This window comes from Triticum urartu, chromosome 7A (genome assembly GCF_056163025.1).
Source record: "Triticum urartu cultivar PI428250 chromosome 7A, HENAU_Tu73, whole genome shotgun sequence".
In the NCBI taxonomy this organism is placed as follows: domain Eukaryota; kingdom Viridiplantae; phylum Streptophyta; class Magnoliopsida; order Poales; family Poaceae; genus Triticum; species Triticum urartu.
In genome coordinates this window covers 696,845,180-696,872,272 of record NC_141879.1, presented here as the reverse complement: position 1 = coordinate 696,872,272, position 27,093 = coordinate 696,845,180, and the positions used below count along the sequence as shown (strand labels likewise).

The 27,093-nt window shown below is 48.2% G+C and overlaps 5 protein-coding genes across 5 annotated transcripts; 4 read left to right on the top strand and 1 right to left on the bottom strand.

Annotated features, from left to right (window-relative positions):
* The first annotated feature begins 416 nt into the window (after positions 1–416).
* Positions 417–1,229, top strand: LOC147961691 (transcription factor IBH1-like 1). Its single transcript, XM_087537301.1, has one exon. The coding sequence runs from the start codon at positions 471–473 to the stop codon at positions 999–1,001; it is 531 nt and encodes a 176-aa protein (XP_087393427.1). The 5' UTR covers positions 417–470; the 3' UTR covers positions 1,002–1,229.
* Positions 1,230–7,330: 6,101 nt separating this feature from the next.
* Positions 7,331–8,143, top strand: LOC147961690 (transcription factor IBH1-like 1). The gene has a single exon (XM_087537175.1). It carries the CDS (start codon positions 7,385–7,387, stop codon positions 7,913–7,915), a length of 531 nt encoding a protein of 176 aa, XP_087393301.1. The 5' UTR covers positions 7,331–7,384; the 3' UTR covers positions 7,916–8,143.
* Positions 8,144–13,996: 5,853 nt separating this feature from the next.
* Positions 13,997–14,808, top strand: LOC125522365 (transcription factor IBH1-like 1). Its single transcript, XM_087537153.1, has one exon. The coding sequence runs from the start codon at positions 14,051–14,053 to the stop codon at positions 14,579–14,581; it is 531 nt and encodes a 176-aa protein (XP_087393279.1). The 5' UTR covers positions 13,997–14,050; the 3' UTR covers positions 14,582–14,808.
* A 1,454-nt stretch (positions 14,809–16,262) lies between these two features.
* On the top strand, positions 16,263–17,217 carry LOC147961689 (transcription factor IBH1-like 1). The gene has a single exon (XM_087536859.1). It carries the CDS (start codon positions 16,319–16,321, stop codon positions 16,847–16,849), a length of 531 nt encoding a protein of 176 aa, XP_087392985.1. The 5' UTR covers positions 16,263–16,318; the 3' UTR covers positions 16,850–17,217.
* A 6,372-nt stretch (positions 17,218–23,589) lies between these two features.
* LOC147961688 (tetraspanin-8-like) lies at positions 23,590–26,801 on the bottom strand. The gene is made up of 2 exons (XM_087535021.1): positions 26,298–26,801; positions 23,590–24,121 (listed from the first exon to the last, which is right to left on the bottom strand). The coding sequence occupies exons 1-2, from the start codon at positions 26,799–26,801 to the stop codon at positions 23,816–23,818; spliced, it is 810 nt and encodes a 269-aa protein (XP_087391147.1). The 3' UTR covers positions 23,590–23,815.
* Positions 26,802–27,093: the final 292 nt, after the last annotated feature.

Sequence of the window (27,093 nt, the reverse complement as noted above, 5' to 3'; positions counted from 1 at the left end):
CCGACATGCGGATCTTTTTTTTTGAATAAAAGAGGTTTTCCTCCGATTTCATTAACGAAATCAAAAACAGGCAGAGTCTAGTAGTCTCAGACAACGCACCCCAGGAATACAACACAAGTTCTAGATCCCTGACCCCCCCCCCCCTCGATCACCAGGGCAAGGAGTCAACCCTTACAACCATCGCCAAAACCTAACCGAGCTATTAAGCCGACCAGTTTGAAAAACACAATTCGACACAAAGAAGAAGGAAGCCGGATCTAGCACTGCAGAAAATGTTATTATCGACAACAACGGCAAAAATCGTTCATGCATGTGTGAGAAATTATGAATCAGCTACCGGTGATAGACTAGTCCTATTTAAGCAGGAGGAGCGCCCCTGTTTCTGGTACTAATTACTACAGCAAGTACATCTTGTGTCTGCCCAAGCAAAGAGAAGACATCTTACAAAAAGTCAAAAGAGAAGAGAAGCCATGCAAGGCCCTAGCACCAGCATCAAGTCCTTCAAGCAGGAGTTCCTCAAGAACCTCCTCCCAAGCCTCCAGCTCCAAGCACGCACGAGCACAACCTTCCGCGGCGCCACGAGCCTCCACGAGAGGAAGCGCGCCGTCAAGTCCTCCGTGGACGTCGCCATGGCGGCTGCGCATGGAGGCGGAGCGAGGTGGCCCAAGGCCATCTTGGCACCGGCGTCCAGCGCGTGCAAGGTGCAGAGGTGTAGGAGGACCGTGAGGAGGTGCTGCCGCCGTAAGAGGTACTTGGGGAGATCAGGCCGCGCCGGTGGTGGCGACACTCCGGGGAGGCTGGTGAGCAGCAGGACCATGGCACTGAGGGAGGTGATACCGGGAGGCCGGAACTCCACCGTCGACGAGGCCACTCTGTTACGCGAGGCCATGGACTACGCCATGCACCTGCGCGCTCAGGTCGACGTGCTCCGCTGGCTCTCGAAAACCGTGCAAACATCTAGCTCCAGTGACTCTAACCGTGCACTGCCAAAGGAGGCATGATTAAGGTACCAGGTGGTGGCTTGTCAATGCTTCTGCGAACAGAAGGACAAGCTACGCACAACATATTGCCCCTTGTGAAAAGTGGTGAAAAGTTACTTATTTAAAGATATTAGAGTGTGTGAAAAGTTACTTATTTAGATCATGCGTGCATGTGCAGTTTAAATGCAAGGTCTGCTTTTGCATTAGTCAGGAAATCTGCAGAACCTGAAACAACTTGCAGTGCTCACTCATTTAAAGGAGAAGGCCACAAGTGCTCGTACATAGGCTCCAAATGAAGGTCACTGTCTTGTCACTACGGAAACAAATGGTAAAATTCTAAAATCCAAAATTAATAAGTATGTAAATAACTGAGACCTGGCATATGTATGCTGCGTATTACTGCAGTACACCCGAAACAGCTATATGGAAAACAGCTAGGAAATTAAGTCTAATAAAATTCATGGGCAAGGATGTAGCTAGTGACAGGAAATTGTACCAAAGCCTACTATAAAAATATTGCACACATATAAGGTCTTCTTTGTTTCATAGGATAGGAATCATAGTTTTAAACAGCGCGCTAAGCATCTTAGAGGCGGACCTCTTCAAATGCTATAGCGCGCTATTTAAAATGTTTGTTTATTTGTTTGGACCAAAGTCTCTTAGCGCAAGACCTTTTGTAAACGCTATAGCGGGCTATTTAAAATAGTGATAGGAATAGAAAAAAAACAAAGAATAATAGATGTCATGCATCTCAATTCTTATAGGAAAAATGTCATTTGATTCACCGCTTTTGGAGTAGTGTCTACAAGATAATCGTTTCCTAACGCCTCCCAAATCTAATTAACATATTTGTAGTAGTGTGCACATATGGCCCAATATATATTTCATATTTCCTAAAAACATGACTTTAACAAAATAAAATGAGAGGAATTGTCTTGAGTACTATCTGCCATGACTAGCATACTCGGAGATAAATTATGTGGGCACAACGGATGAATATCCTATCGTTATCTGATTCTGGCTATATGATCACTATGAACCACGGTTGATGGAAACTATATATAGGCACCAACACTTGATGGGGAGCTCGAAAAAGAATAAATGTCATAACAGCTCATCAACAAGGTGGATGGCGACGAGTAATTGGTTTTTTGTACTTTTTCTTTAGGTTTGCTTGAGTTTGTACCAAACTTTTAAATCGCGGACGAAAATTGCGCGATCGCTGGCTGGAAGCCTTCCCGCGACGCGATGCCTTAAAAAACGCGATATGTGGCTAATCACGCGATCGCTGCGCGAAACGGCGCAAAACTCATTTGCGCTCGCTGCAATTTCGCTGGGACGGGCTGAAACAGAGGCCCAACAAGAGCCAGGCCCACATTTGCCCCGATGGAGAGGACAGAGGAGCAGCTCATCCAGAAAACCTAACTCATCGCTATCCCCATTCCCTTCTCAGCTGCTGCGGCGGCTGCGCGGTTCTTCCCAGCTGCGCTCGGTGGGCCGGCGGCTGCTTCGCCGGAAGTCGGATGCACTGATGTGCGAGGCAGCAAAGCGGAGACCAGAGCACCTGGCAGGAGCCGCAACCTACACTGCTGTCGTAACGCCAACGCTGCGACCGGCGACGAAGGCCTCTGCAGGACGACGTCGATGTGTCCACACTCCATAATGATAGCTCAGTCTCACACGGTTCCAACTCGCAGTATATCTCCAGGAGGTACAGGATTGCTCTGATCCTCTCTAATCTCTATCGTTTGTTGATTCAATACAAGCAAGCATGTCAGCCTATTGGTATTGCACGACTTGTAGGTTGTAGCTTAGATTTTCAACACTGCTTCCAAGAAAATCCTCTGTTTTCTGCTGAAAATCCTAAATTTCTTTAGACAAACATGCATATGTACTGTTCCCGCTAAATGGCATAGCGGCCGTAGCGTTTTGAAGAGCCAGCCGCTAAACCCTTTTGGCCGCGATCTTAAACTTTGGTTTGTACCAGCACTTTTTCGACCAAGTGAGCTTATTGTACTTGGTCAATACTAGCACTAGTACAGTTAAGGTAATTACATACACTTCAAAAAAAACTATCGCACACACAGATGTGAATCATTGTCTTGCATGGTTTGCTAGAGGTGTGTTACTGTCACACATGCTACGGATAAACATGCGCGGTAGGGTGCTAATTTTGTAAAAGCAATCATATGCGATGCACGGACTTCTTTTTAAACTCTTACCGTAGAAGAATTGCTTTACGGTATTTCAATTATATTAAAAAAAGTATATACAAAGGAAGTCCAGAATACATCATAAATCACCCAATACCAGCTCTATCAAAATTAATCATGGACTACAGATTGTTACTAATTCAGGACTGAAGCTTGTTGGCCTTGACTTGTTTAGCTCTCAGCATTGAATAATAGAGTCCTTCTTTCAAATAGGAATTCCAGCTGATAGGATGAGCAGGCACTTGCTTAAAGATCTTATCATTTCTGACCATCCATGTACTCCAGCATCCCATGACGATGATGTCTAATGTCAAATCTATAGGAAGGACTAAGAGCAACTCCAATGGAGCGATCCATTTCGTACGCCCGTGTCCGTTTGGGTCGGCGCGGACAAAAGTGGCGGCCCAACGCGCCGACCCAAACGGACGCGCGTCCATTTTTCGTCCGCGGGCGACCCATTTCAGGCTCAATTTTGAGCCGGATTTGCGTCGGTGCGGACACGAGACGGACGCGCGCGCCTACTCCTCTTCCCGGGCCCGCCTGTCGGTGGCAGCCACCATCATTTCCCCTCATTTTCTCCAAAAACGCTCCCGCCCGCGTGCGCCCCCGCCCCCCGACCAGCCATGGAGGACGCCATCGACCTCGACCTCGACGCCGCCGCCGGCCTCGCCTCCCTCGCCTCGTCCGGCGCCGTCGCCCCCTCCGGGAAAGGCAAGCCTCGTGCCCCGCGCAAGACCGCCGCGGCAACCAAGCCGAAGAAGGCGCTGACGCCCGAACAACGGGCAAGCGAGTCGGCCAAGATGAAGGGCCGGAGGCATGCCGCGGACGCGAGGGATGAGGCCGCTGCGCAGTCGCCGCCGTCGCTGCCGCGCAGCAGGAGTTCACCAACGCCCGCGTCGCCGCAGCAACGAGGGAGGCGCTCTACATGCTTGGGGTAAACCCTAGCCAGCACAACCTCATCCAAGCCGCCGTTGCCGCGGCCAGCACTGGCTCGTCGGCGTTTCCTCGGATGGTGATGCCCGACTCACCCTGCGCATCGGCTTGCAACCCGGTCCCCGGCTTCCACGTCTACCCACAGGCCTCCCGCCTCTCCGGGGAGTGCTCACCCGACGTGAGCGTGGTTGCGCCTTGCACGCCCGCGCCCGTGCCCATCGACCTCAACGCCACCCGGTGGTCGGTGGCTCGTCGTCTGGAGGCATGAGGAAATGCGTGCGACAGACGCCGGCCGGCGGTCTCCCGGACGCCCGTAACCTGTTCGAGGAAATGTCGTCCGCCGTCGACGAGGACTTCATGCAACACCTCATCTTCGAGGGTGGTGCGCCGGGCGCTGGCTACGATCCAGAGGAGACGCAAAGCCAGGACGGCCACGGGGCGTTCACGCCGGCCGCTGGCTATGATCCCGATCAGGCGGCCTTCATGCGTGATCAGGTCGGCATCGACCTGGACGGCTTCCCCCTCGACCACGAGTTCCCGAAGGACTATGGGCTAGAGGAAGATGACGAGTGCGACATTGAAGTGGAGCCTTTGTTCGAGGACGAGCTCGCCAACCAAACCGCCGGTCCTAAGCCGAAGCGCAAGAGCAAGCGCACGAAGGCGTACACAGCTGTCGAGGACAAACTTCTTTGTGAGTGTTGGCGAGACATTGGACAAGACCCAAAGACGGGCGCCGAGCAAAAGCATTCGACCTTTTGGACTCGTGCGCACCGCGAGTTTCATGAGCGCAAGAAGTTTCCACCTTACCAATTTGTGAGCACGCGCGGGTGGGTCTCCATTTCCAAGCGGTGGAGGGTGATCCAACAAGAGTGCAACAAGTTTTGCGCCACCCTTAAGAGCGTCAAGGTCCGCCCCGTGAGCGGCATCGGCGTGCAAGACATGGTATGCTAGCAAGCCGCCCTCTTTTGTGCCATCAAGATCACTTGCTCATATGCTTGCATGGAAACATTTTGTAAGCATTTCAAGCTTTAGAGGCATTCAAGGTTCAACACAATGGCAAGTGCTTCAACCTCTCCCATTGCTATCGGGTCATCAAGGACGAAGAGAAGTTCAAGGCACAATATGCCGCGCTCAAGGCACGTGGGGGGAAGCGCGCCGTGGAGGATGTTGGGGAGGGCGAGCCGGCACGGCCGCGGGGGAAGACCAACTCCAAGGAGGACAAGCGAGATGCGGCCACCAACGCCTTGAACGCGAGCGTGGACGGCATGATGAATAAGAAGGACTCAAGAGAGGAGGAGCGCCGGCGTTTCAAGGCGGAGCAAATGGATGCTTTCATGGAGATCCAAAGGAGGAGGCTTGATCTTGACGCCGAGAAGCAAGCCAAGATGTTCGAGCTCGAGGCGGAGAAGCAAGCCAAGATGCTAGAGATCGAGGCCGCCAACGCCAAGACAAAGGCGAAAGAAGTGGCTCTTGCAAGCATGATGACCGGGGTGGAGATCATGAAGGTGGATCTCAACGCCTTATCGCCAAGGAAGAGGTCGTGGTTCGAGAAGATGCAGGCCGACATGCTCAAGTTCGACGACGAGTGATCTATGGCGTCGAGGGGCCATCTTTTTGTATGCCGGCAGGTGTGCCGGCATGACTACGAGAGCCGTGATGGCGTGGTCGAACTCAAGTCCCACCATTTTTTGTGTGCTGACATGTGTGCCAGCATGAACTGTGGTGTTTTCTGAATCCGGCATTGTATGCCGGCGCTGGCATGAGACATGGCTGCTGGCATGATCGGCCGCAGGCGTTTTTTATTTAAAAGTTGAATGCGGACATGAAATGGGTCGGCGTGTTGGACGCATTGCCGATCCTAATGCAAAACTGGGAGGACGGCAGGCGGGCGGCCGATCCAAACAGACAAAAAACGGATAAATGCGACGTCCGTTTGGGTCGCCCCATTGGAGTTGCTCTAAGCTGGCCAGGCAAATTTCATCGTAACTTGAGAGTCCTCTTTTCTTATTGGGGGCGATGGTATTCCAACAGTGCATGGCAAAACTGCAGTCCCAATGGATATCTCTTCCGTGTGCTCATTGCACAGCACGGACCTATCACAAACAGGAAGCAAGAAACAAAATAATTTACGCAGCGGCCAATGTCCCAGACATTTCGTTGTCAAGAATATGTGTGTGCGTCTTGTGTTTACCTCTCCCAGAGCTCCCGTGTCTCCAACTTTGAAGACCCATTTTTTTCTGGTGCTGGGGACCATGACACGGGAGCCAGCTCACTGATTATGTTTGTTATTATTATTATTTTCATCATCATGCGCTTGAGACTTTGGAAGATCTTGTGGGCATCTCGTATCATACTTGCCCATCTTGTATCCATGCACGCAACGACAACACACAATGATACTACACGTAGTAAACACACATGGAATGTGAGACGTTGAGATGTCAGTGTACCTGCAATGGTGGGCATGTGTTGTGATGTACTCTAACGTGCGTATATTGCAAAACTCTCTTTCAACTTTTCAATCCATTTTTGTTTGACCATGACACCCGCGAAGCCAGCTGATCACCAGTAATTACATTACCATCATGCGCTTGGGGGACCTTAAGCTTGTGGGCATCTCACGCCGTACTTGTCGGTTGTACGTCCACGCGTAGCATAAGACAAAACATCATCATCAACATCATTATCATGGAAGAATATGAGCATGTCTAGCTGCGACATCAGGGCGATCGTAATTAAATGTAATGAGCATGTTAAAATTTGCCATACTTTTAAGCTTCAAGTCGCCGACATGCGGATCTTTTTTTTTGAATAAAAGAGGTTTTCCTCCGATTTCATTAACGAAATCAAAAACAGGCAGAGTCTAGTAGTCTCAGACAACGCACCCCAGGAATACAACACAAGTTCTAGATCCCTGACCCCCCCCCCCCCCTCGATCACCAGGGCAAGGAGTCAACCCTTACAACCATCGCCAAAACCTAACCGAGCTATTAAGCCGACCAGTTTGAAAAACACAATTCGACACAAAGAAGAAGGAAGCCGGATCTAGCACTGCAGAAAATGTTATTATCGACAACAACGGCAAAAATCGTTCATGCATGTGTGAGAAATTATGAATCAGCTACCGGTGATAGACTAGTCCTATTTAAGCAGGAGGAGCGCCCCTGTTTCTGGTACTAATTACTACAGCAAGTACATCTTGTGTCTGCCCAAGCAAAGAGAAGACATCTTACAAAAAGTCAAAAGAGAAGAGAAGCCATGCAAGGCCCTAGCACCAGCATCAAGTCCTTCAAGCAGGAGTTCCTCAAGAACCTCCTCCCAAGCCTCCAGCTCCAAGCACGCACGAGCACAACCTTCCGCGGCGCCACGAGCCTCCACGAGAGGAAGCGCGCCGTCAAGTCCTCCGTGGACGTCGCCATGGCGGCTGCGCATGGAGGCGGAGCGAGGTGGCCCAAGGCCATCTTGGCACCGGCGTCCAGCGCGTGCAAGGTGCAGAGGTGTAGGAGGACCGTGAGGAGGTGCTGCCGCCGTAAGAGGTACTTGGGGAGATCAGGCCGCGCCGGTGGTGGCGACACTCCGGGGAGGCTGGTGAGCAGCAGGACCATGGCACTGAGGGAGGTGATACCGGGAGGCCGGAACTCCACCGTCGACGAGGCCACTCTGTTACGCGAGGCCATGGACTACGCCATGCACCTGCGCGCTCAGGTCGACGTGCTCCGCTGGCTCTCGAAAACCGTGCAAACATCTAGCTCCAGTGACTCTAACCGTGCACTGCCAAAGGAGGCATGATTAAGGTACCAGGTGGTGGCTTGTCAATGCTTCTGCGAACAGAAGGACAAGCTACGCACAACATATTGCCCCTTGTGAAAAGTGGTGAAAAGTTACTTATTTAAAGATATTAGAGTGTGTGAAAAGTTACTTATTTAGATCATGCGTGCATGTGCAGTTTAAATGCAAGGTCTGCTTTTGCATTAGTCAGGAAATCTGCAGAACCTGAAACAACTTGCAGTGCTCACTCATTTAAAGGAGAAGGCCACAAGTGCTCGTACATAGGCTCCAAATGAAGGTCACTGTCTTGTCACTACGGAAACAAATGGTAAAATTCTAAAATCCAAAATTAATAAGTATGTAAATAACTGAGACCTGGCATATGTATGCTGCGTATTACTGCAGTACACCCGAAACAGCTATATGGAAAACAGCTAGGAAATTAAGTCTAATAAAATTCATGGGCAAGGATGTAGCTAGTGACAGGAAATTGTACCAAAGCCTACTATAAAAATATTGCACACATATAAGGTCTTCTTTGTTTCATAGGATAGGAATCATAGTTTTAAACAGCGCGCTAAGCATCTTAGAGGCGGACCTCTTCAAATGCTATAGCGCGCTATTTAAAATGTTTGTTTATTTGTTTGGACCAAAGTCTCTTAGCGCAAGACCTTTTGTAAACGCTATAGCGGGCTATTTAAAATAGTGATAGGAATAGAAAAAAAACAAAGAATAATAGATGTCATGCATCTCAATTCTTATAGGAAAAATGTCATTTGATTCACCGCTTTTGGAGTAGTGTCTACAAGATAATCGTTTCCTAACGCCTCCCAAATCTAATTAACATATTTGTAGTAGTGTGCACATATGGCCCAATATATATTTCATATTTCCTAAAAACATGACTTTAACAAAATAAAATGAGAGGAATTGTCTTGAGTACTATCTGCCATGACTAGCATACTCGGAGATAAATTATGTGGGCACAACGGATGAATATCCTATCGTTATCTGATTCTGGCTATATGATCACTATGAACCACGGTTGATGGAAACTATATATAGGCACCAACACTTGATGGGGAGCTCGAAAAAGAATAAATGTCATAACAGCTCATCAACAAGGTGGATGGCGACGAGTAATTGGTTTTTTGTACTTTTTCTTTAGGTTTGCTTGAGTTTGTACCAAACTTTTAAATCGCGGACGAAAATTGCGCGATCGCTGGCTGGAAGCCTTCCCGCGACGCGATGCCTTAAAAAACGCGATATGTGGCTAATCACGCGATCGCTGCGCGAAACGGCGCAAAACTCATTTGCGCTCGCTGCAATTTCGCTGGGACGGGCTGAAACAGAGGCCCAACAAGAGCCAGGCCCACATTTGCCCCGATGGAGAGGACAGAGGAGCAGCTCATCCAGAAAACCTAACTCATCGCTATCCCCATTCCCTTCTCAGCTGCTGCGGCGGCTGCGCGGTTCTTCCCAGCTGCGCTCGGTGGGCCGGCGGCTGCTTCGCCGGAAGTCGGATGCACTGATGTGCGAGGCAGCAAAGCGGAGACCAGAGCACCTGGCAGGAGCCGCAACCTACACTGCTGTCGTAACGCCAACGCTGCGACCGGCGACGAAGGCCTCTGCAGGACGACGTCGATGTGTCCACACTCCATAATGATAGCTCAGTCTCACACGGTTCCAACTCGCAGTATATCTCCAGGAGGTACAGGATTGCTCTGATCCTCTCTAATCTCTATCGTTTGTTGATTCAATACAAGCAAGCATGTCAGCCTATTGGTATTGCACGACTTGTAGGTTGTAGCTTAGATTTTCAACACTGCTTCCAAGAAAATCCTCTGTTTTCTGCTGAAAATCCTAAATTTCTTTAGACAAACATGCATATGTACTGTTCCCGCTAAATGGCATAGCGGCCGTAGCGTTTTGAAGAGCCAGCCGCTAAACCCTTTTGGCCGCGATCTTAAACTTTGGTTTGTACCAGCACTTTTTCGACCAAGTGAGCTTATTGTACTTGGTCAATACTAGCACTAGTACAGTTAAGGTAATTACATACACTTCAAAAAAAACTATCGCACACACAGATGTGAATCATTGTCTTGCATGGTTTGCTAGAGGTGTGTTACTGTCACACATGCTACGGATAAACATGCGCGGTAGGGTGCTAATTTTGTAAAAGCAATCATATGCGATGCACGGACTTCTTTTTAAACTCTTACCGTAGAAGAATTGCTTTACGGTATTTCAATTATATTAAAAAAAGTATATACAAAGGAAGTCCAGAATACATCATAAATCACCCAATACCAGCTCTATCAAAATTAATCATGGACTACAGATTGTTACTAATTCAGGACTGAAGCTTGTTGGCCTTGACTTGTTTAGCTCTCAGCATTGAATAATAGAGTCCTTCTTTCAAATAGGAATTCCAGCTGATAGGATGAGCAGGCACTTGCTTAAAGATCTTATCATTTCTGACCATCCATGTACTCCAGCATCCCATGACGATGATGTCTAATGTCAAATCTATAGGAAGGACTAAGAGCAACTCCAATGGAGCGATCCATTTCGTACGCCCGTGTCCGTTTGGGTCGGCGCGGACAAAAGTGGCGGCCCAACGCGCCGACCCAAACGGACGCGCGTCCATTTTTCGTCCGCGGGCGACCCATTTCAGGCTCAATTTTGAGCCGGATTTGCGTCGGTGCGGACACGAGACGGACGCGCGCGCCTACTCCTCTTCCCGGGCCCGCCTGTCGGTGGCAGCCACCATCATTTCCCCTCATTTTCTCCAAAAACGCTCCCGCCCGCGTGCGCCCCCGCCCCCCGACCAGCCATGGAGGACGCCATCGACCTCGACCTCGACGCCGCCGCCGGCCTCGCCTCCCTCGCCTCGTCCGGCGCCGTCGCCCCCTCCGGGAAAGGCAAGCCTCGTGCCCCGCGCAAGACCGCCGCGGCAACCAAGCCGAAGAAGGCGCTGACGCCCGAACAACGGGCAAGCGAGTCGGCCAAGATGAAGGGCCGGAGGCATGCCGCGGACGCGAGGGATGAGGCCGCTGCGCAGTCGCCGCCGTCGCTGCCGCGCAGCAGGAGTTCACCAACGCCCGCGTCGCCGCAGCAACGAGGGAGGCGCTCTACATGCTTGGGGTAAACCCTAGCCAGCACAACCTCATCCAAGCCGCCGTTGCCGCGGCCAGCACCGGCTCGTCGGCGTTTCCTCGGATGGTGATGCCCGACTCACCCTGCGCATCGGCTTGCAACCCGGTCCCCGGCTTCCACGTCTACCCACAGGCCTCCCGCCTCTCCGGGGAGTGCTCACCCGACGTGAGCGTGGTTGCGCCTTGCACGCCCGCGCCCGTGCCCATCGACCTCAACGCCACCCGGTGGTCGGTGGCTCGTCGTCTGGAGGCATGAGGAAATGCGTGCGACAGACGCCGGCCGGCGGTCTCCCGGACGCCCGTAACCTGTTCGAGGAAATGTCGTCCGCCGTCGACGAGGACTTCATGCAACACCTCATCTTCGAGGGTGGTGCGCCGGGCGCTGGCTACGATCCAGAGGAGACGCAAAGCCAGGACGGCCACGGGGCGTTCACGCCGGCCGCTGGCTATGATCCCGATCAGGCGGCCTTCATGCGTGATCAGGTCGGCATCGACCTGGACGGCTTCCCCCTCGACCACGAGTTCCCGAAGGACTATGGGCTAGAGGAAGATGACGAGTGCGACATTGAAGTGGAGCCTTTGTTCGAGGACGAGCTCGCCAACCAAACCGCCGGTCCTAAGCCGAAGCGCAAGAGCAAGCGCACGAAGGCGTACACAGCTGTCGAGGACAAACTTCTTTGTGAGTGTTGGCGAGACATTGGACAAGACCCAAAGACGGGCGCCGAGCAAAAGCATTCGACCTTTTGGACTCGTGCGCACCGCGAGTTTCATGAGCGCAAGAAGTTTCCACCTTACCAATTTGTGAGCACGCGCGGGTGGGTCTCCATTTCCAAGCGGTGGAGGGTGATCCAACAAGAGTGCAACAAGTTTTGCGCCACCCTTAAGAGCGTCAAGGTCCGCCCCGTGAGCGGCATCGGCGTGCAAGACATGGTATGCTAGCAAGCCGCCCTCTTTTGTGCCATCAAGATCACTTGCTCATATGCTTGCATGGAAACATTTTGTAAGCATTTCAAGCTTTAGAGGCATTCAAGGTTCAACACAATGGCAAGTGCTTCAACCTCTCCCATTGCTATCGGGTCATCAAGGACGAAGAGAAGTTCAAGGCACAATATGCCGCGCTCAAGGCACGTGGGGGGAAGCGCGCCGTGGAGGATGTTGGGGAGGGCGAGCCGGCACGGCCGCGGGGGAAGACCAACTCCAAGGAGGACAAGCGAGATGCGGCCACCAACGCCTTGAACGCGAGCGTGGACGGCATGATGAATAAGAAGGACTCAAGAGAGGAGGAGCGCCGGCGTTTCAAGGCGGAGCAAATGGATGCTTTCATGGAGATCCAAAGGAGGAGGCTTGATCTTGACGCCGAGAAGCAAGCCAAGATGTTCGAGCTCGAGGCGGAGAAGCAAGCCAAGATGCTAGAGATCGAGGCCGCCAACGCCAAGACAAAGGCGAAAGAAGTGGCTCTTGCAAGCATGATGACCGGGGTGGAGATCATGAAGGTGGATCTCAACGCCTTATCGCCAAGGAAGAGGTCGTGGTTCGAGAAGATGCAGGCCGACATGCTCAAGTTCGACGACGAGTGATCTATGGCGTCGAGGGGCCATCTTTTTGTATGCCGGCAGGTGTGCCGGCATGACTACGAGAGCCGTGATGGCGTGGTCGAACTCAAGTCCCACCATTTTTTGTGTGCTGACATGTGTGCCAGCATGAACTGTGGTGTTTTCTGAATCCGGCATTGTATGCCGGCGCTGGCATGAGACATGGCTGCTGGCATGATCGGCCGCAGGCGTTTTTTATTTAAAAGTTGAATGCGGACATGAAATGGGTCGGCGTGTTGGACGCATTGCCGATCCTAATGCAAAACTGGGAGGACGGCAGGCGGGCGGCCGATCCAAACAGACAAAAAACGGATAAATGCGACGTCCGTTTGGGTCGCCCCATTGGAGTTGCTCTAAGCTGGCCAGGCAAATTTCATCGTAACTTGAGAGTCCTCTTTTCTTATTGGGGGCGATGGTATTCCAACAGTGCATGGCAAAACTGCAGTCCCAATGGATATCTCTTCCGTGTGCTCATTGCACAGCACGGACCTATCACAAACAGGAAGCAAGAAACAAAATAATTTACGCAGCGGCCAATGTCCCAGACATTTCGTTGTCAAGAATATGTGTGTGCGTCTTGTGTTTACCTCTCCCAGAGCTCCCGTGTCTCCAACTTTGAAGACCCATTTTTTTCTGGTGCTGGGGACCATGACACGGGAGCCAGCTCACTGATTATGTTTGTTATTATTATTATTTTCATCATCATGCGCTTGAGACTTTGGAAGATCTTGTGGGCATCTCGTATCATACTTGCCCATCTTGTATCCATGCACGCAACGACAACACACAATGATACTACACGTAGTAAACACACATGGAATGTGAGACGTTGAGATGTCAGTGTACCTGCAATGGTGGGCATGTGTTGTGATGTACTCTAACGTGCGTATATTGCAAAACTCTCTTTCAACTTTTCAATCCATTTTTGTTTGACCATGACACCCGCGAAGCCAGCTGATCACCAGTAATTACATTACCATCATGCGCTTGGGGGACCTTAAACAGGCAGAGTCTAGTAGTCTCAGACAACGCACCCCAGGAATACAACACAAGTTCTAGATCCCTGACCCCCCCCCCCCCTCGATCACCAGGGCAAGGAGTCAACCCTTACAACCATCGCCAAAACCTAACCGAGCTATTAAGCCGACCAGTTTGAAAAACACAATTCGACACAAAGAAGAAGGAAGCCGGATCTAGCACTGCAGAAAATGTTATTATCGACAACAACGGCAAAAATCGTTCATGCATGTGTTAGAAATTATGATTCAGCTACCGGTGATAGACTAGTCCTATTTAAGCAGGAGGAGCGCCCCTGTTTCTGGTACTAATTACTACAGCAAGTACATCTTGTGTCTGCCCAAGCAAAGAGAAGACATCTTACAAAAAGTCAAAAGAGAAGAGAAGCCATGCAAGGCCCTAGCACCAGCATCAAGTCCTTCAAGCAGGAGTTCCTCAAGAACCTCCTCCCAAGCCTCCAGCTCCAAGCACGCACGAGCACAACCTTCCGCGGCGCCACGAGCCTCCACGAGAGGAAGCGCGCCGTCAAGTCCTCCGTGGACGTCGCCATGGCGGCTGCGCATGGAGGCGGAGCGAGGTGGCCCAAGGCCATCTTGGCACCGGCGTCCAGCGCGTGCAAGGTGCAGAGGTGTAGGAGGACCGTGAGGAGGTGCTGCCGCCGTAAGAGGTACTTGGGGAGATCAGGCTGCGCCGGTGGTGGCGACACTCCGGGGAGGCTGGTGAGCAGCAGGACCATGGCACTGAGGGAGGTGATACCGGGAGGCCGGAATTCCACCGTCGACGAGGCCACTCTGTTACGCGAGGCCATGGACTACGCCATGCACCTGCGCGCTCAGGTCGACGTGCTCCGCTGGCTCTCGGAAACCGTGCAAACATCTAGCTCCAGTGACTCTAACCGTGCACTGCCAAAGGAGGCATGATTAAGGTACCAGGTGGTGGCTTGTCAATGCTTCTGCGAACAGAAGGACAAGCTACGCACAACATATTGCCCCTTGTGAAAAGCGGTGAAAAATAACAGGATTTTATCTTGCTCTTGCGGAAGTTCCTATCAGTGTAGAGTGCTTGCGAGCAGCAGACTACACTCTTTGTTGATCAGCAGAGAGAAAAAGCTGCCCGGAATTATGTATGTACTGTAGCAAAACTTTGTGGTGTCAGTTGCAAATGAAGATATTAGAGTGTGTGAAAAGTTACTTATTTAGATCATGCGTGCATGTGCAGTTTAAATGTAAGGTCTGCTTTTGCATTAGTCAGGAAATCTGCAGAACCTGAAACAACTTGCAGTGCTCACTCATTTAAAGGAGAAGGCCACAAGTGCTCGTACATAGGCTCCAAATGAAGGTCACTGTCTTGTCACTACGGAAACAAATGGTAAAATTCTAAAATCCAAAATTAATAAGTATGTAAATAACTGAGACCTGGCATATATATGCTGCGTATTACTGCAGTACACCCGGAACAGCTATATGGAAAACAGCTAGGAAATTAAGTCTAATAAAATTCACGGGCAAGGATGTAGCTAGTGACAGGAAATTGTACCAAAGCCTACTATAAAAATATTGCACACATATAAGGTCTTCTTTGTTTCATAGGATAGGAATCATAGTTTTAAACAGCGCGCTAAGCATCTTAGAGGCGGACCTCTTCAAATGCTATAGCGTGCTATAGCGCGCTATTTAAAATGTTTGTTTATTTGTTTGGACCAAAGTCTCTTAGCGCAAGACCTTTTGTAAACGCTATAGCGGGCTATTTAAAACAGTGATAGGAATAGAAAAAAAACAAAGAATAATAGATGTCATGCATCTCAATTCTTATAGGAAAAATGTCATTTGATTCACCGCTTTTGGAGTAGTGTCTACAAGATGTACTCTAACGTGCGTATATTGCAAAACTCTCTTTCAACTTTTCAATCCATTTTTGTTTGACCATGACACCCGCGAAGCCAGCTGATCACCAGTAATTACATTACCATCATGCGCTTGGGGGACCTTAAGCTTGTGGGCATCTCGCACCGTACTTGTCGGTTGTACATCCACGCGTAGCATAAGACAAAACATCATCATCAACATCATTATCATGGAAGAATATGAGCATGTCTAGCTGCGACATCAGGGCGATCGTAATTAAATGTAATGAGCATGTTAAAATTTGCCATACTTTTAAGCTTCAAGTCGCCGACATGCGGATCTTTTTTTTTTGAATAAAAGAGGTTTTCCTCCGATTTCATTAATGAAACCAAAAACAGGCAGAGTGTAGTAGTCTCAGACAACGCACCCCAGGAACACAACACAAGTTCTAGATCCCTGACCCCCCCCCCCCCCCCCCCCCTCGATCACCAGGGCAAGGGCAAGGAGTCAACCCTTACAACCATCGCCAAAACCTAACCGAGCTATTAAACCGACCAGTTTGAAAAACACAATTCGACACAAAGAAGAAGGAAGCCGGATCTAGCACTGCAGAAAATGTTATTATCGACAACAACGGCAAAAATCGTTCATGCATGTGTGAGAAATTATGAATCAGCTACCGGTGATAGACTAGTCCTATTTAAGCAGGAGGAGCGCCCCTGTTTCTGGTACTAATTACTACAGCAAGTACATCTTGTGTCTGCCCAAGCAAAGAGAAGACATCTTACAAAAAGTCAAAAGAGAAGAGAAGCCATGCAAGGCCCTAGCACCAGCATCAAGTCCTTCAAGCAGGAGTTCCTCAAGAACCTCCTCCCAAGCCTCCAGCTCCAAGCACGCACAAGCACAACCTTCTGCGGCGCCACGAGCCTCCACGAGAGGAAGCGCACCGTCAAGTCCTCCGTGGACGTCGCCATGGCGGCTGCGCATGGAGGCGGAGCGAGGTGGCCCAAGGCCATCTTGGCACCGGCGTCCAGCGCGTGCAAGGTGCAGAGGTGTAGGAGGACCGTGAGGAGGTGCTGCCGCCGTAAGAGGTGCTCGGGGAGATCAGGCCGCGCCGGTGGTGGCGACACTCCGGGGAGGCTGGTGAGCAGCAGGACCATGGCGCTGAGGGAGGTGATACCGGGAGGCTGGAACTCCACCATCGACGAGGCCACTCTGTTACGCGAGGCCATGGACTACGCCGTGCACCTGCGCTCTCAGGTCGATGTGCTCCGACGGCTCTCGGAAGCCGTGCAAACATCTAGCTCCAGTGATTCTGACCGTGCACTTAGAATGCAGCCATGATTAAGTACCAGGTGGTGGCTTTGCCAGTGCTTTTGCGTACAGAAACACTTGGTCTCCATGATGATCACGGAGACAGGGATATAGCTAGGCACTATATATTGCCAGGATTTTATCTTGTTCTTGCGGGAGGTCCAATCAGCGTATAGTGCTTGGGAGCTACTATAGTTAGTTGAGTGCAGAGACTACACTCTTTGTTGATCAGCATAGAGAAAAGGGAGCCCGGAATTATGTGCTGCAGTAAAACTTTGTGGTGTCCAATAAGTAGTATTTGAGTTTGTGAAAAGTTGCTTATTTGGATCATGATTGCATGTGTAGTTCGAACTGAAGATCTGTTGCTGCATTAGTCAGACAATCTACAAAACCTGAAACTACTTGCGGTGCTCACTTATTCAAAGGAAAAGTTGACAAGTGTTCGTAAATAAGCTGCCAAATGAAAATGTAAGACAACAGGGTCACTGTCTTTTCACAATGGAAACGAATGGTGAAATTTCTGAAATCGAAAAGTACATAAACAACTGGGAAATTAAGTCTAATAAAATTCACAGGAAGGATGTAGCTATTGACAGCCTACGTAAGAATATTATACGCATATATCCTATTCACATGCATCCAGTTGCGGTTCAAAATTTGAACCGCCAAAACGTCATACATAGTGTATATAGAGGCAGTACATTTTTTCATCAACATCCGCACCAGGTAACTTAACTACTAATACTACGTACTCTAACACAATACATCAAAACTAAGAAAAGCTACATTTCGTCTTTGGACCAAAAAAAAAAATACATTTTCTTCAACTGGTAGTGGTACAGAATATGTTCAGTTGTTCATGCATAAGTTCTATCATCAACATGGCAATGCAATGTATAACTAGTTTTAGTACCTGAAAAAAGATCATTGGAAGAAATGGCAACGTGCTTGAATCCAAATTTAATTTATTCAGTAATCATCAACAGCTGTGAGCCAGAATCCTTCAGGAAATTAGTTTTTCAGCCATAAACATGCAAAATTCTAACAGCCTATAATAAGGGCCACATGTTCCATGTACAAAAATATTGGGCAGAGAGCTCCCCTTGGGTTTGACTAGCATTCTAGTAGACCAAGACGTACTAGAAACTTGAGCCATTAAAAATTTGGAGGCACATACACATGGGTGATAGGTGAAAAGAGGAGCAAAAGATTTAAAAATCTCATCATGTGCCTTCCTATGTAGGCCAATGGCCCAAGGCACACATTCATAAGCCACCTTTGATGCAGTGAGACAAAATTACCAGAGATGCAGATCAAACAAAGCACCTATGGCCGGTAAAATGAATGCAGCTTCTGTGTGTGTAGTTTGTACATTCTGGAGGATCCACTAACATTGACTATGGTCTCTGGGGTTCCTAGTTGCAAAAATCCATGGATGTTCAACAATGCTTTTTCAGACAGAAGGAATAGAGTACAAGAATATGTATTTACTAAGCAAAGGACAAAAAAGAACACAGGCAACTTCTGAACATATCATGATAACAGGAGCCTCCATATGTGATATATCTGAGGTCAACATAGAAGCATGTACTGTGCCAACTATCAACGGTTCAAACATCATTGGAGCTATAGGACGGGCGATAGTGTTGCTTGACACAGGACAATGAGCCAACCATTAACATTGAACACCAGCCTAATTACCAAAGCCTCGCCAGGCACCTCACTTCCAGGCTGGGTACGAGTTGTTCGGCCTGTTATTACTTGTTCCTGAAAGTGCAGCACCCAACAGAGTAGATGACGGCGAGGAATATGATGTTGACGTTGGCGATCTTCTTCCAGTCATTCTTCAGGTTTGCGAGCACGCCAGCCTTCCATGACCGGCAGTCATAGCACAGGACCCTCTGATCATTCGACCACGTGTTACAGTCATGGTCATTGGTAGAGTTGAGGCCAGGAGGTTTGATCCAGACGGTCTGACTCCGGTAAGTTTAGTTGCACCCAGTTGGGGGCTTGTAGCATCCAGACAGAACATAAGATAGGTGTGTGTTAGTTGCAGAGAAGGAAACTTACTTAGTAGTTCAGCATAGCATCGACTAAAACACAAATCAAAGCAAAATGTCAAAAAGTTGCACTGACGATGTAGGCAAGGTCGGGGGACCAAATGCTATAGACTAACCTCAACAGCTAGAATGACCGGTAGGAAATTCGCCATCGACGCCGGCACAGATAATACCCTCTTGATAGGGGGGCTAGATGGGACCTTATTCGCCGGGTTTGCGTCACTACCACCACCAACAACGTGTGGCCGAAGAAGACTATTGAGCGCTTCCACCGTCGCCACCGGAAAGGCCAAAGCGGCCGACATAAAAAACCTGCCTAAAAACTAAAATCAAAAAGGTTTGGAGAGTGACAGTTGGGGAAGAGAAGCAATTTGCTCCATTATTGATTTTTAAATATTTATTTTTGATAGTGATGCAAATTTATTTTGAAATATATGGTATCTTTAATAGATATTATAACTAATAATAATTTTATGATTAAGAAGTTTTGTAACATAAGGAACAAATTTCAAGGATAGCCTGAACATTTCAGTTAGTCAATGAATGTGGACTCTCTTTTAGTCATGGTAGCTACAACATATACAATTGATTCTCTGTGGACTCTCTTTTAGTAAATGGAGCACGTCTATTATATCATCATCATGGTACTAAACATCTTTAGACAATCAGTACGGTGGACTTCTATTATAACACATGATACTCTTTAGATGTTGATATTGTACTAAACATCTTTAGACAATCAGTACGGTGGACTTCTATTATAACACATGATACTCTTTAGATGTTGATATTGTTTCACAACATCATTCAACCATTGATCTTCTCAATGATATGTATTCTGTAGAGAACAAGAGATGATATATTGTCTTTGAAAGATCTTGACAGAACCTAATGTAGCTAAATGAAATTAATTTCCTTTATGCTCTACCTTCAATCTAAAAATCTAGCCGAGTACAACAATCTCACCTTGTTGGAGGAGTGGATGTGCAATCTCAACAAGACTTCTATAGTTCATGTTAAATAAGTGTATGGCAACTTAAGTCAATAACTCATCTCTAGTTCTACACTTACACTCCATCTACCATGTCGCTGAGTTGTTATCGCATTTACTTCGTCCTACCTCCCGTCTAGTGTGTGTGCATATATATGTTGCTCCCGTCCGATGTGGTGTCATGTTCCGAGGAAATACGGAAGACACATTGTACCACGTGTACATTAGATTTGGAAGGCATTAGGAAAAGAACAACTTGCAAATATTTGACCCATGGTGATGCACCTAGTCTGCCACATTGATCTTCCATGGGTTGTTGATCCTAAATACGATAGGACAAATAATCCTGGGCGGACAGAGTAATTCACTCGCTCGATTGGCTTGCAATGATTTTTGGTCTGGCCGACTCACCGTGCACTTGAAAAAAGAGGCATGGTTACCAGGTGGATGTTTCTCTGAGAAAAGTAAAGACATGGTCTCCCTGATGATCAAGAAAATAGTGAGATTCAACCTTGCCATGTGCAAAGCGGTGAAGAATATATATCAGGATTCTCTCTTGTTCTTCATGGAGGTCCGATCAATGTACAGCGCTAGCGAGGTGGCTACAGGCTTACTAGAGCAGCTGAGAGTGAAGTACTACAATGTTGATTTGTTCTCCCAAAAACATGCAATTTTTAACAGTCTATAATAAGGGCCACATGCAGTATGTAAAGAAATCCTGGGCGGAGAGCTCACCTTGGGTTGACTGGCATTTTAGTAGACCAAGACGTACTAAGAAACTTGAGCCATTGAAACCTTTGAGGTGCATGTCAAAGCAAGCACCTACGGCCAGTAAAATAATTAAGTCCAGCTTCTCTGTTTGTACATTCTGGAGGATCCTGTAAAGTTTACTATGGTCTCTGGGGCTCCTAGTTGCAAGAATCCATGGAGCAACAATGCATTTGCAGACAGAAGCAATAGACTGACCTGACCCTAAACATAGGTGTTTGTTGTGCAAAGGACAGAAAAGATCAGACACCTTCTAAACATATCTCATATCATGATAATAGGAACCTCCATATACGATATGTTTGAGGTCGGCATAGCAAATATAGCAAGCATGCACCATTACCAACTATCGACGGTTCAAACATCATCGGCGCTATAGCATAGACGATAGTATTGCTTGACACACGGCCATGAGCCAACCAACCATTAACACTGAACATCATCCTAATTACTTAAGCCTCTGCCAGGCATCTCACTCACTTCCAGGCTGGGTACGAGTTGTCCCGCCTGTTGTTCCTGAAAGCGCAGCAGAGTAGACGATGATGAGGAAGATGAGGAATACTATGTTGACGGTGGCGATCTTCTTCCAGTCGTTCTTCAGGTTAGAGAGCACGCCGGCCTTGTATGACTGGCAGTCGTAGCAGAGGGCCCTCTGATCATTCGACCACGTGTTGCAGCCGGGTCATTGGTAGAGTTGAAGCCAAGAGGTTTGATCCACATGGTTTCATTCTGGTAGGTGAAGTTGCACCAAGTAGGGGGTTGTAGCTTCCCGACTGGACAGAAGATAGGTGTGTGTTAGTTTCAGAAAACGCAACCAACTTAGTAATTCAGCAACAGTTTTAGCATTGACGAAAACACAAGTCAAAGCCAAATGTCAAGAATTCGCAATTGCGATGTAGGCGAGGCCGGGCGACCAAACTGCGGAGGATAGTAGCCACCACCAACGATGTGGTGTCGGAGAAGACTTTATTAAGCACTGCCACCATCGCCGCCGGAAATGCCAAAGCGGCCGACAAAATCCTGCCTAAAATCTCAAAATAGAAAAAACTACAACTCCATCCAGTAGATCGGAGCCTCCCGACACTCCCACACTAACACATCCAGTGGGGGAAGAGGGAGAGGCGACCTACCGGCAGATGAGAGGTGGCAGCATGGTGCCCCCAGGGATTGGCCCTCTCCTAGGGTTTGGAGAGTGACGGTTGGGGAAGAGAAGCAATTTGCTCCATGATTGATTTGTAAATATTTCTTCCTGGTATTTGGTATTGATGAAAGCCTATTTTGAAATATATGGTATTTTAATAGATATTATAATTAATAATAATTTTATGACAAAGAAGTTTTGCAACATAAGGAAAAAATTCAGGGCTAGGCTGAACATTTCAGTTAGTCAATGAATGTGGACTCTCTTTCAGTCAAGGTAGCTAAGAAAATACAACTAATTCAGTGGAGACTCTTTTAGTCAATGGAGCACGTCTCTTATATCATCATCATTGTACTAAACATCTTCAGACAATCAGTACGCTGGACTCTTCTTATAACACATGATACTCTTTAGATGTTGATATTGTTTCACAACATTATTCAACCATTGATCTTCTAAATGAAACGTATTCTGTAGAGAACAAGAGATGATATATTGGCTTCGAAAGATCTTGACAGAACCTAATGTAGCTAAATGAAATTAATTTCTTGTATGCTGTACCTTCAATCTAAAAATCTAGCCGACTACAACAATCTCACCTTGTTGGAGGAGTGGATGTACAATCTCAACAAGACTCCTATAGTTCATTTAGAAAAAGATTATAGCAAGTTAAGTCAATAACTCATCTTTAGTTCTACACTTACTCTCCATCTACCATGTCGCTGAGTTGTTATCGCATTTACTTCGTCCTACCTCCCGCCTGTGTGTGACTGTGTGTACATATATATATTGCTCCCATCCGATGTGGTGTTGCTCCCATCCGATGTGGTGTACACAAGAAGCGAACCACCACGAAAATTGCTAGACGACCCCCCCCCCCCCCCCCCCCCTCATTTCTATCTTGTTGATGTCGTGTTCCAAGGAAATACGGAACACACGTTGTACCACGTGCACATTAGATTTGGAAGGCATTAGGAAAAGAACAACTTGTAGATACTTCATTCATGGTGATTTACCTAGTCTGCAACATTCGTCCTCGAGGAAAGCTTGATCCTAAATATGATCGGGCTAATAGTCCCAGACAAAGGGAGTAATTCACTTGCTCCATTGGCATGCAGTAAATCTGGGTCTAACTGACTCACCGTGTACTTGAGAAAAGGAGAGAAAGTTACATGGTGGAGGTTCCTCTGAGGAAACTAAGACATGGTCTCCATGATGATCAGGGAAACAGCCAGATTCAACTTGCCATGTGCAAAGCGGTGAAGAATATGCATCAGGATTCTCTCTTGTTCTTCATGGAGGTCCGATCATTGTACAGTGCTAGCGAGATAGCTACACGCTTCCTAAAGCAGTTGAGAGTGGAGTACAATGTTAATTTGTTCTCCCAAAAAACATGCAATTTTTAACAGTCTATAATAAGGGCCACATGTAGCATGTAAAGAAATCCTGGGCAGAGAGCTCACCTTGGGTTGACTGGCATTTTAGTAAACCAAGACGCACTAAGAAACTTGAGCTATTGAAAACTTTGAGGTGCATGTGAGACATGGTTGATAGGTGAAAAAAGGAGCAAGATAGAAACTGAGGTAGCGAGACAAAGTTACCATGGATGCAGATCAAAGCAAGCACCTATGGCCAGTAGAATGAGTGCAGCTTCTCAGTTTGTACATTCTGGAGGATCCTGTAAAGTTGACCATGGTCTCTGGGGTTCCCAGTTGCAAGAATCCATGGAGCAATAATGCATTTGCAGACAGAAGCAATAGACTGACTCTAAGCACAGGTATTGGCCATGCAAAGGGCAGAAAAGATCACAGACAACTTATGAACATATCTCATATCATGATAATAGGAACCTCCATATATGATATGTTTGAGGTCAGCATAGCAAATATAGCAAGCATGCGCCATTACCAACTATCGACGGTTCAAACATCATCGGAGCTACAGGATAGACGATAGTGTTGCTTGACACAGGACAACGAGCCAACTGCTAACGCTGAACATCAGCCTAATTACCTAAGCCTCGCCAGGCATCTCACTCACTTCCAGGCTGGGTACGAGTTGTCCCGCCTGTTGTTCCTGAAAGCGCAGCACCCAACAGAGTAGACGATGATGAGGAAGATGAGGAATATGATGTTGACGGTGGCGATCTTCTTCCAGTCGTTCTTCAGGTTGGCAAGCACGCCGGCCTTGCATGACTGGCAGTCGTAGCAGAGGGCCCTCTGATCATTCGACCACGTGTTGCAGTCAGGGTCGTTGGTAGAGTTGAGGCCAGTAGGTTTGGCCCAGACGGTCTCGCTCTGGTAGGTGAAGTTGCACCCGGTTGGGGGCTTGCAGCATCCAGACTGAACACAAGATAGATAGTGTGTGTTAGTTGCAGAAAACACGACTTGGTAATTCGGCAACAGTTTTAGCATTGGCGAAAACACAATTCAAAGACAAATGTCAAGGCAGAAATGCACAAGACAAATACAAAATATTTGATGGTCTGCATGCGAGTATCAATGACAACAGTACAGAAGCATTCATTCAGGGTCAGACCAAAGATAAAACATCAGTATATTGGTTTGCAAGAATGCATAGTCCCTCCATGGAAGTGCACGTATAGTGCTTATGAAGCCACAAATGGCAGAAGCTTCACAGGAGGGGAGGGGTAACATGACAATGCATACCATGAAAGTGCAGGTATAGTGCTAATGAAGCCACAAAAAGTAATAACAGTGGTTTACACATAAGAAAGAATACTGTATTCAGGTAAGCTACACCCTATATTTGCATTTGGCAAAAGCTAAGGTGGCACTCCAAAGAAACCACCTCCAGGAAAAGCAAGTCAATACAATAATGTCGAAGGTTCCAGTTTCACATGTGAATGCTATAATTGACATGAACAAGGTACTCCCACACGCAACAAGGAAATTGCAATGTGAGAAGTTACACAGCACTAAGTCTGCAATTCAGTAAAGTTTATGCAAATTCCATCACAAGGCCATTCCTTCATCAGAATAGAGTACAGCAAAAACATAGCAAGGACATCCTCAAAATTAGGGAAATCAAGTTGAATCAACTTGTACAGAAACATGCCATGACCAAACTGAATAAATCAAGTTGAATAGCTCGCACTAGTCTCTACCACTGCTCGAATCTTCCACTAAAATTTACCAGACCCTATCGCAACATAACACATTACCATGCAGCCAGAAAAGCCAGGCTAGCTGTATCTATTTGGCATGATACTATTAGACAAATAGACAGCCAAGCAACAGCAAGAGAGGAAACCACAGCAGTACAACACAGTGGAAGACAATGGTACAGAAATTAAGTAGCTAGTTGACAATGTAGCATAGAAATTGTAGGTAATACAATGCTGTAATACTAGTGGATTACACATACAGAAAGAATGATGCATTCAGGATTTCAGGCAAGCTACATCCTATATTTGCATTTCGCAAAAGCTAAAATGGCACTCCAAAGAAACCACCTCCAGGAAAAGCAAGTCACAGATGCAGTAGGTCTTGGGTACAATAATGTCAACAGTTTCAATTTCGCAAGTGGACACTATAATTGACGTGAACAAGATATTCCCACAATTGAGTAGGGTCTATGCAATGTGAGAAATTTCAAGGGCACACTAAGTCCACAATTGAGTAAAAGTTTATGCAAATCCTACTGCAAGGTCATTCCTAGATCAGAATGGTGTACAAATAAACAGCAATCTCATGAACGTCCTCAAAAAGCACTCAAATCAAGTGCCAACGATTTGTACCCAAACATGCCATGAACCAAACTCAGTAAATCAAGTCGAATTGCTAGCAGTAGTAGTGACCACTGCTCAAATCTTCCATTAATGTTTACCAGACAACTATGCAAACAATCTCATGAACATTCGCAAAGAAGTAGTAAGATCTAGTGGCATCGATTTGTATCCAAACATGCCATGAACAAAACTCAACGAATCAAGCTGAATTGCTAGCACTAGTAGTGGCCACTGCTCAAATCTTCCATTAGCCTTTACCAGACCCCTATCCCGATATAATGCATTGCCATGCAACCAGAAAAGGCAGTTTAGCACATAATAGACAAGTAGACAGCCAAGCAATAAAGCAAAGAGGGCAAACAACAGCAGTACAGCACAGTGGAAGACAGTGGTACAGAAATTAAGTCACTAATCGACAATGTAGCATAGCATGGAAATTGCAGAGCAATTACTCATGCGAACTGAAGTGTCACGTGTGGTGGTCCTTGCGGAGATGGGATCCGACGATTCTTCCACCGGTCCTGTGGAACACTCAACACACAATCTGTACCAACTCCAGATGCACTGCCACTCGTTCGACCTACCGATCATCCTAGTACAATTTTTCAGTGGAGATGAAATTCCGCATCCCCCGGGCGAGACCAATCGATTCGCATCCCCAAATTTCAACTAGCACTAGCAGCAGGGGATTTATTTCCCAACCAAATGTGCTCATAACAACAAGGATTAATTAAACGCAAGGGCGAAGAACAGAAGGGGAAATCGACCTGAATCGGGGAGAGGTTGTTGGTGACGAACTGCTGCAGCGACTCCCCCCTGGCCCCGAACCTCTGGCAGACGCCGCCGTCGCGGAGGCAGCTGCGGATCTTGGCCCAGTTGTCGGCGCTCTCGACCCGGCGCTGGAGCCAGGTGGAGTACTCTCCGAGGCGGTACTCCTTGTAGCCGCGGCCGGAGACGACGGAGCCGGCGCCGCGGTTGGTGACGACGAAGGCGAAGACGGTGAAGACGAGGAGGAGCGCGATGAGGAGGAAGAGCGCGACGAGGTAGAGCCAGAGGAGGCAGGAGGCGCGGCAGAGGGAGCCGGCGAGGCCCGCGAGGGAGAGCGCGAGGAGGAGGGCGCCGAGCGCGATGACCGGCCGCTCCAGGAACCGCTCGCAGTCGGTGGTGGAGGCCCGGTGGCTCAGCCAGATGCCGCCGCCGAGGACGACGAGGGCGAGCACCAGCACCCCCGCGTTCAGCAGGCCCAGCAGCCCGTTGCTGCACCGCGCCATGGCCGCTGCCGCCGCCGCTCGGTGCTCCCTCTTCCTCGTGGGGCGTGCGCGTGATGGGGTGGGGTGGGGGTGGTGGGGGTGGGGTGGGGGTTTCGAGTAGGTGGGAGGGCGTGCGGTGGGCGGTGTGGGGTTTTTAGCGTGGTGGAATTCGAATTTGGGATTCGAAAAGGGCGTCCGGGAAAACAAAAAGGAGATTCGGAAAGGCGGCCTTCTTTTTCTACCTTTTCTTACTTTTATCATTATATCATTTATCATTTAGACCGGCCACAATTCAGATTCTTTTTTCATCAGA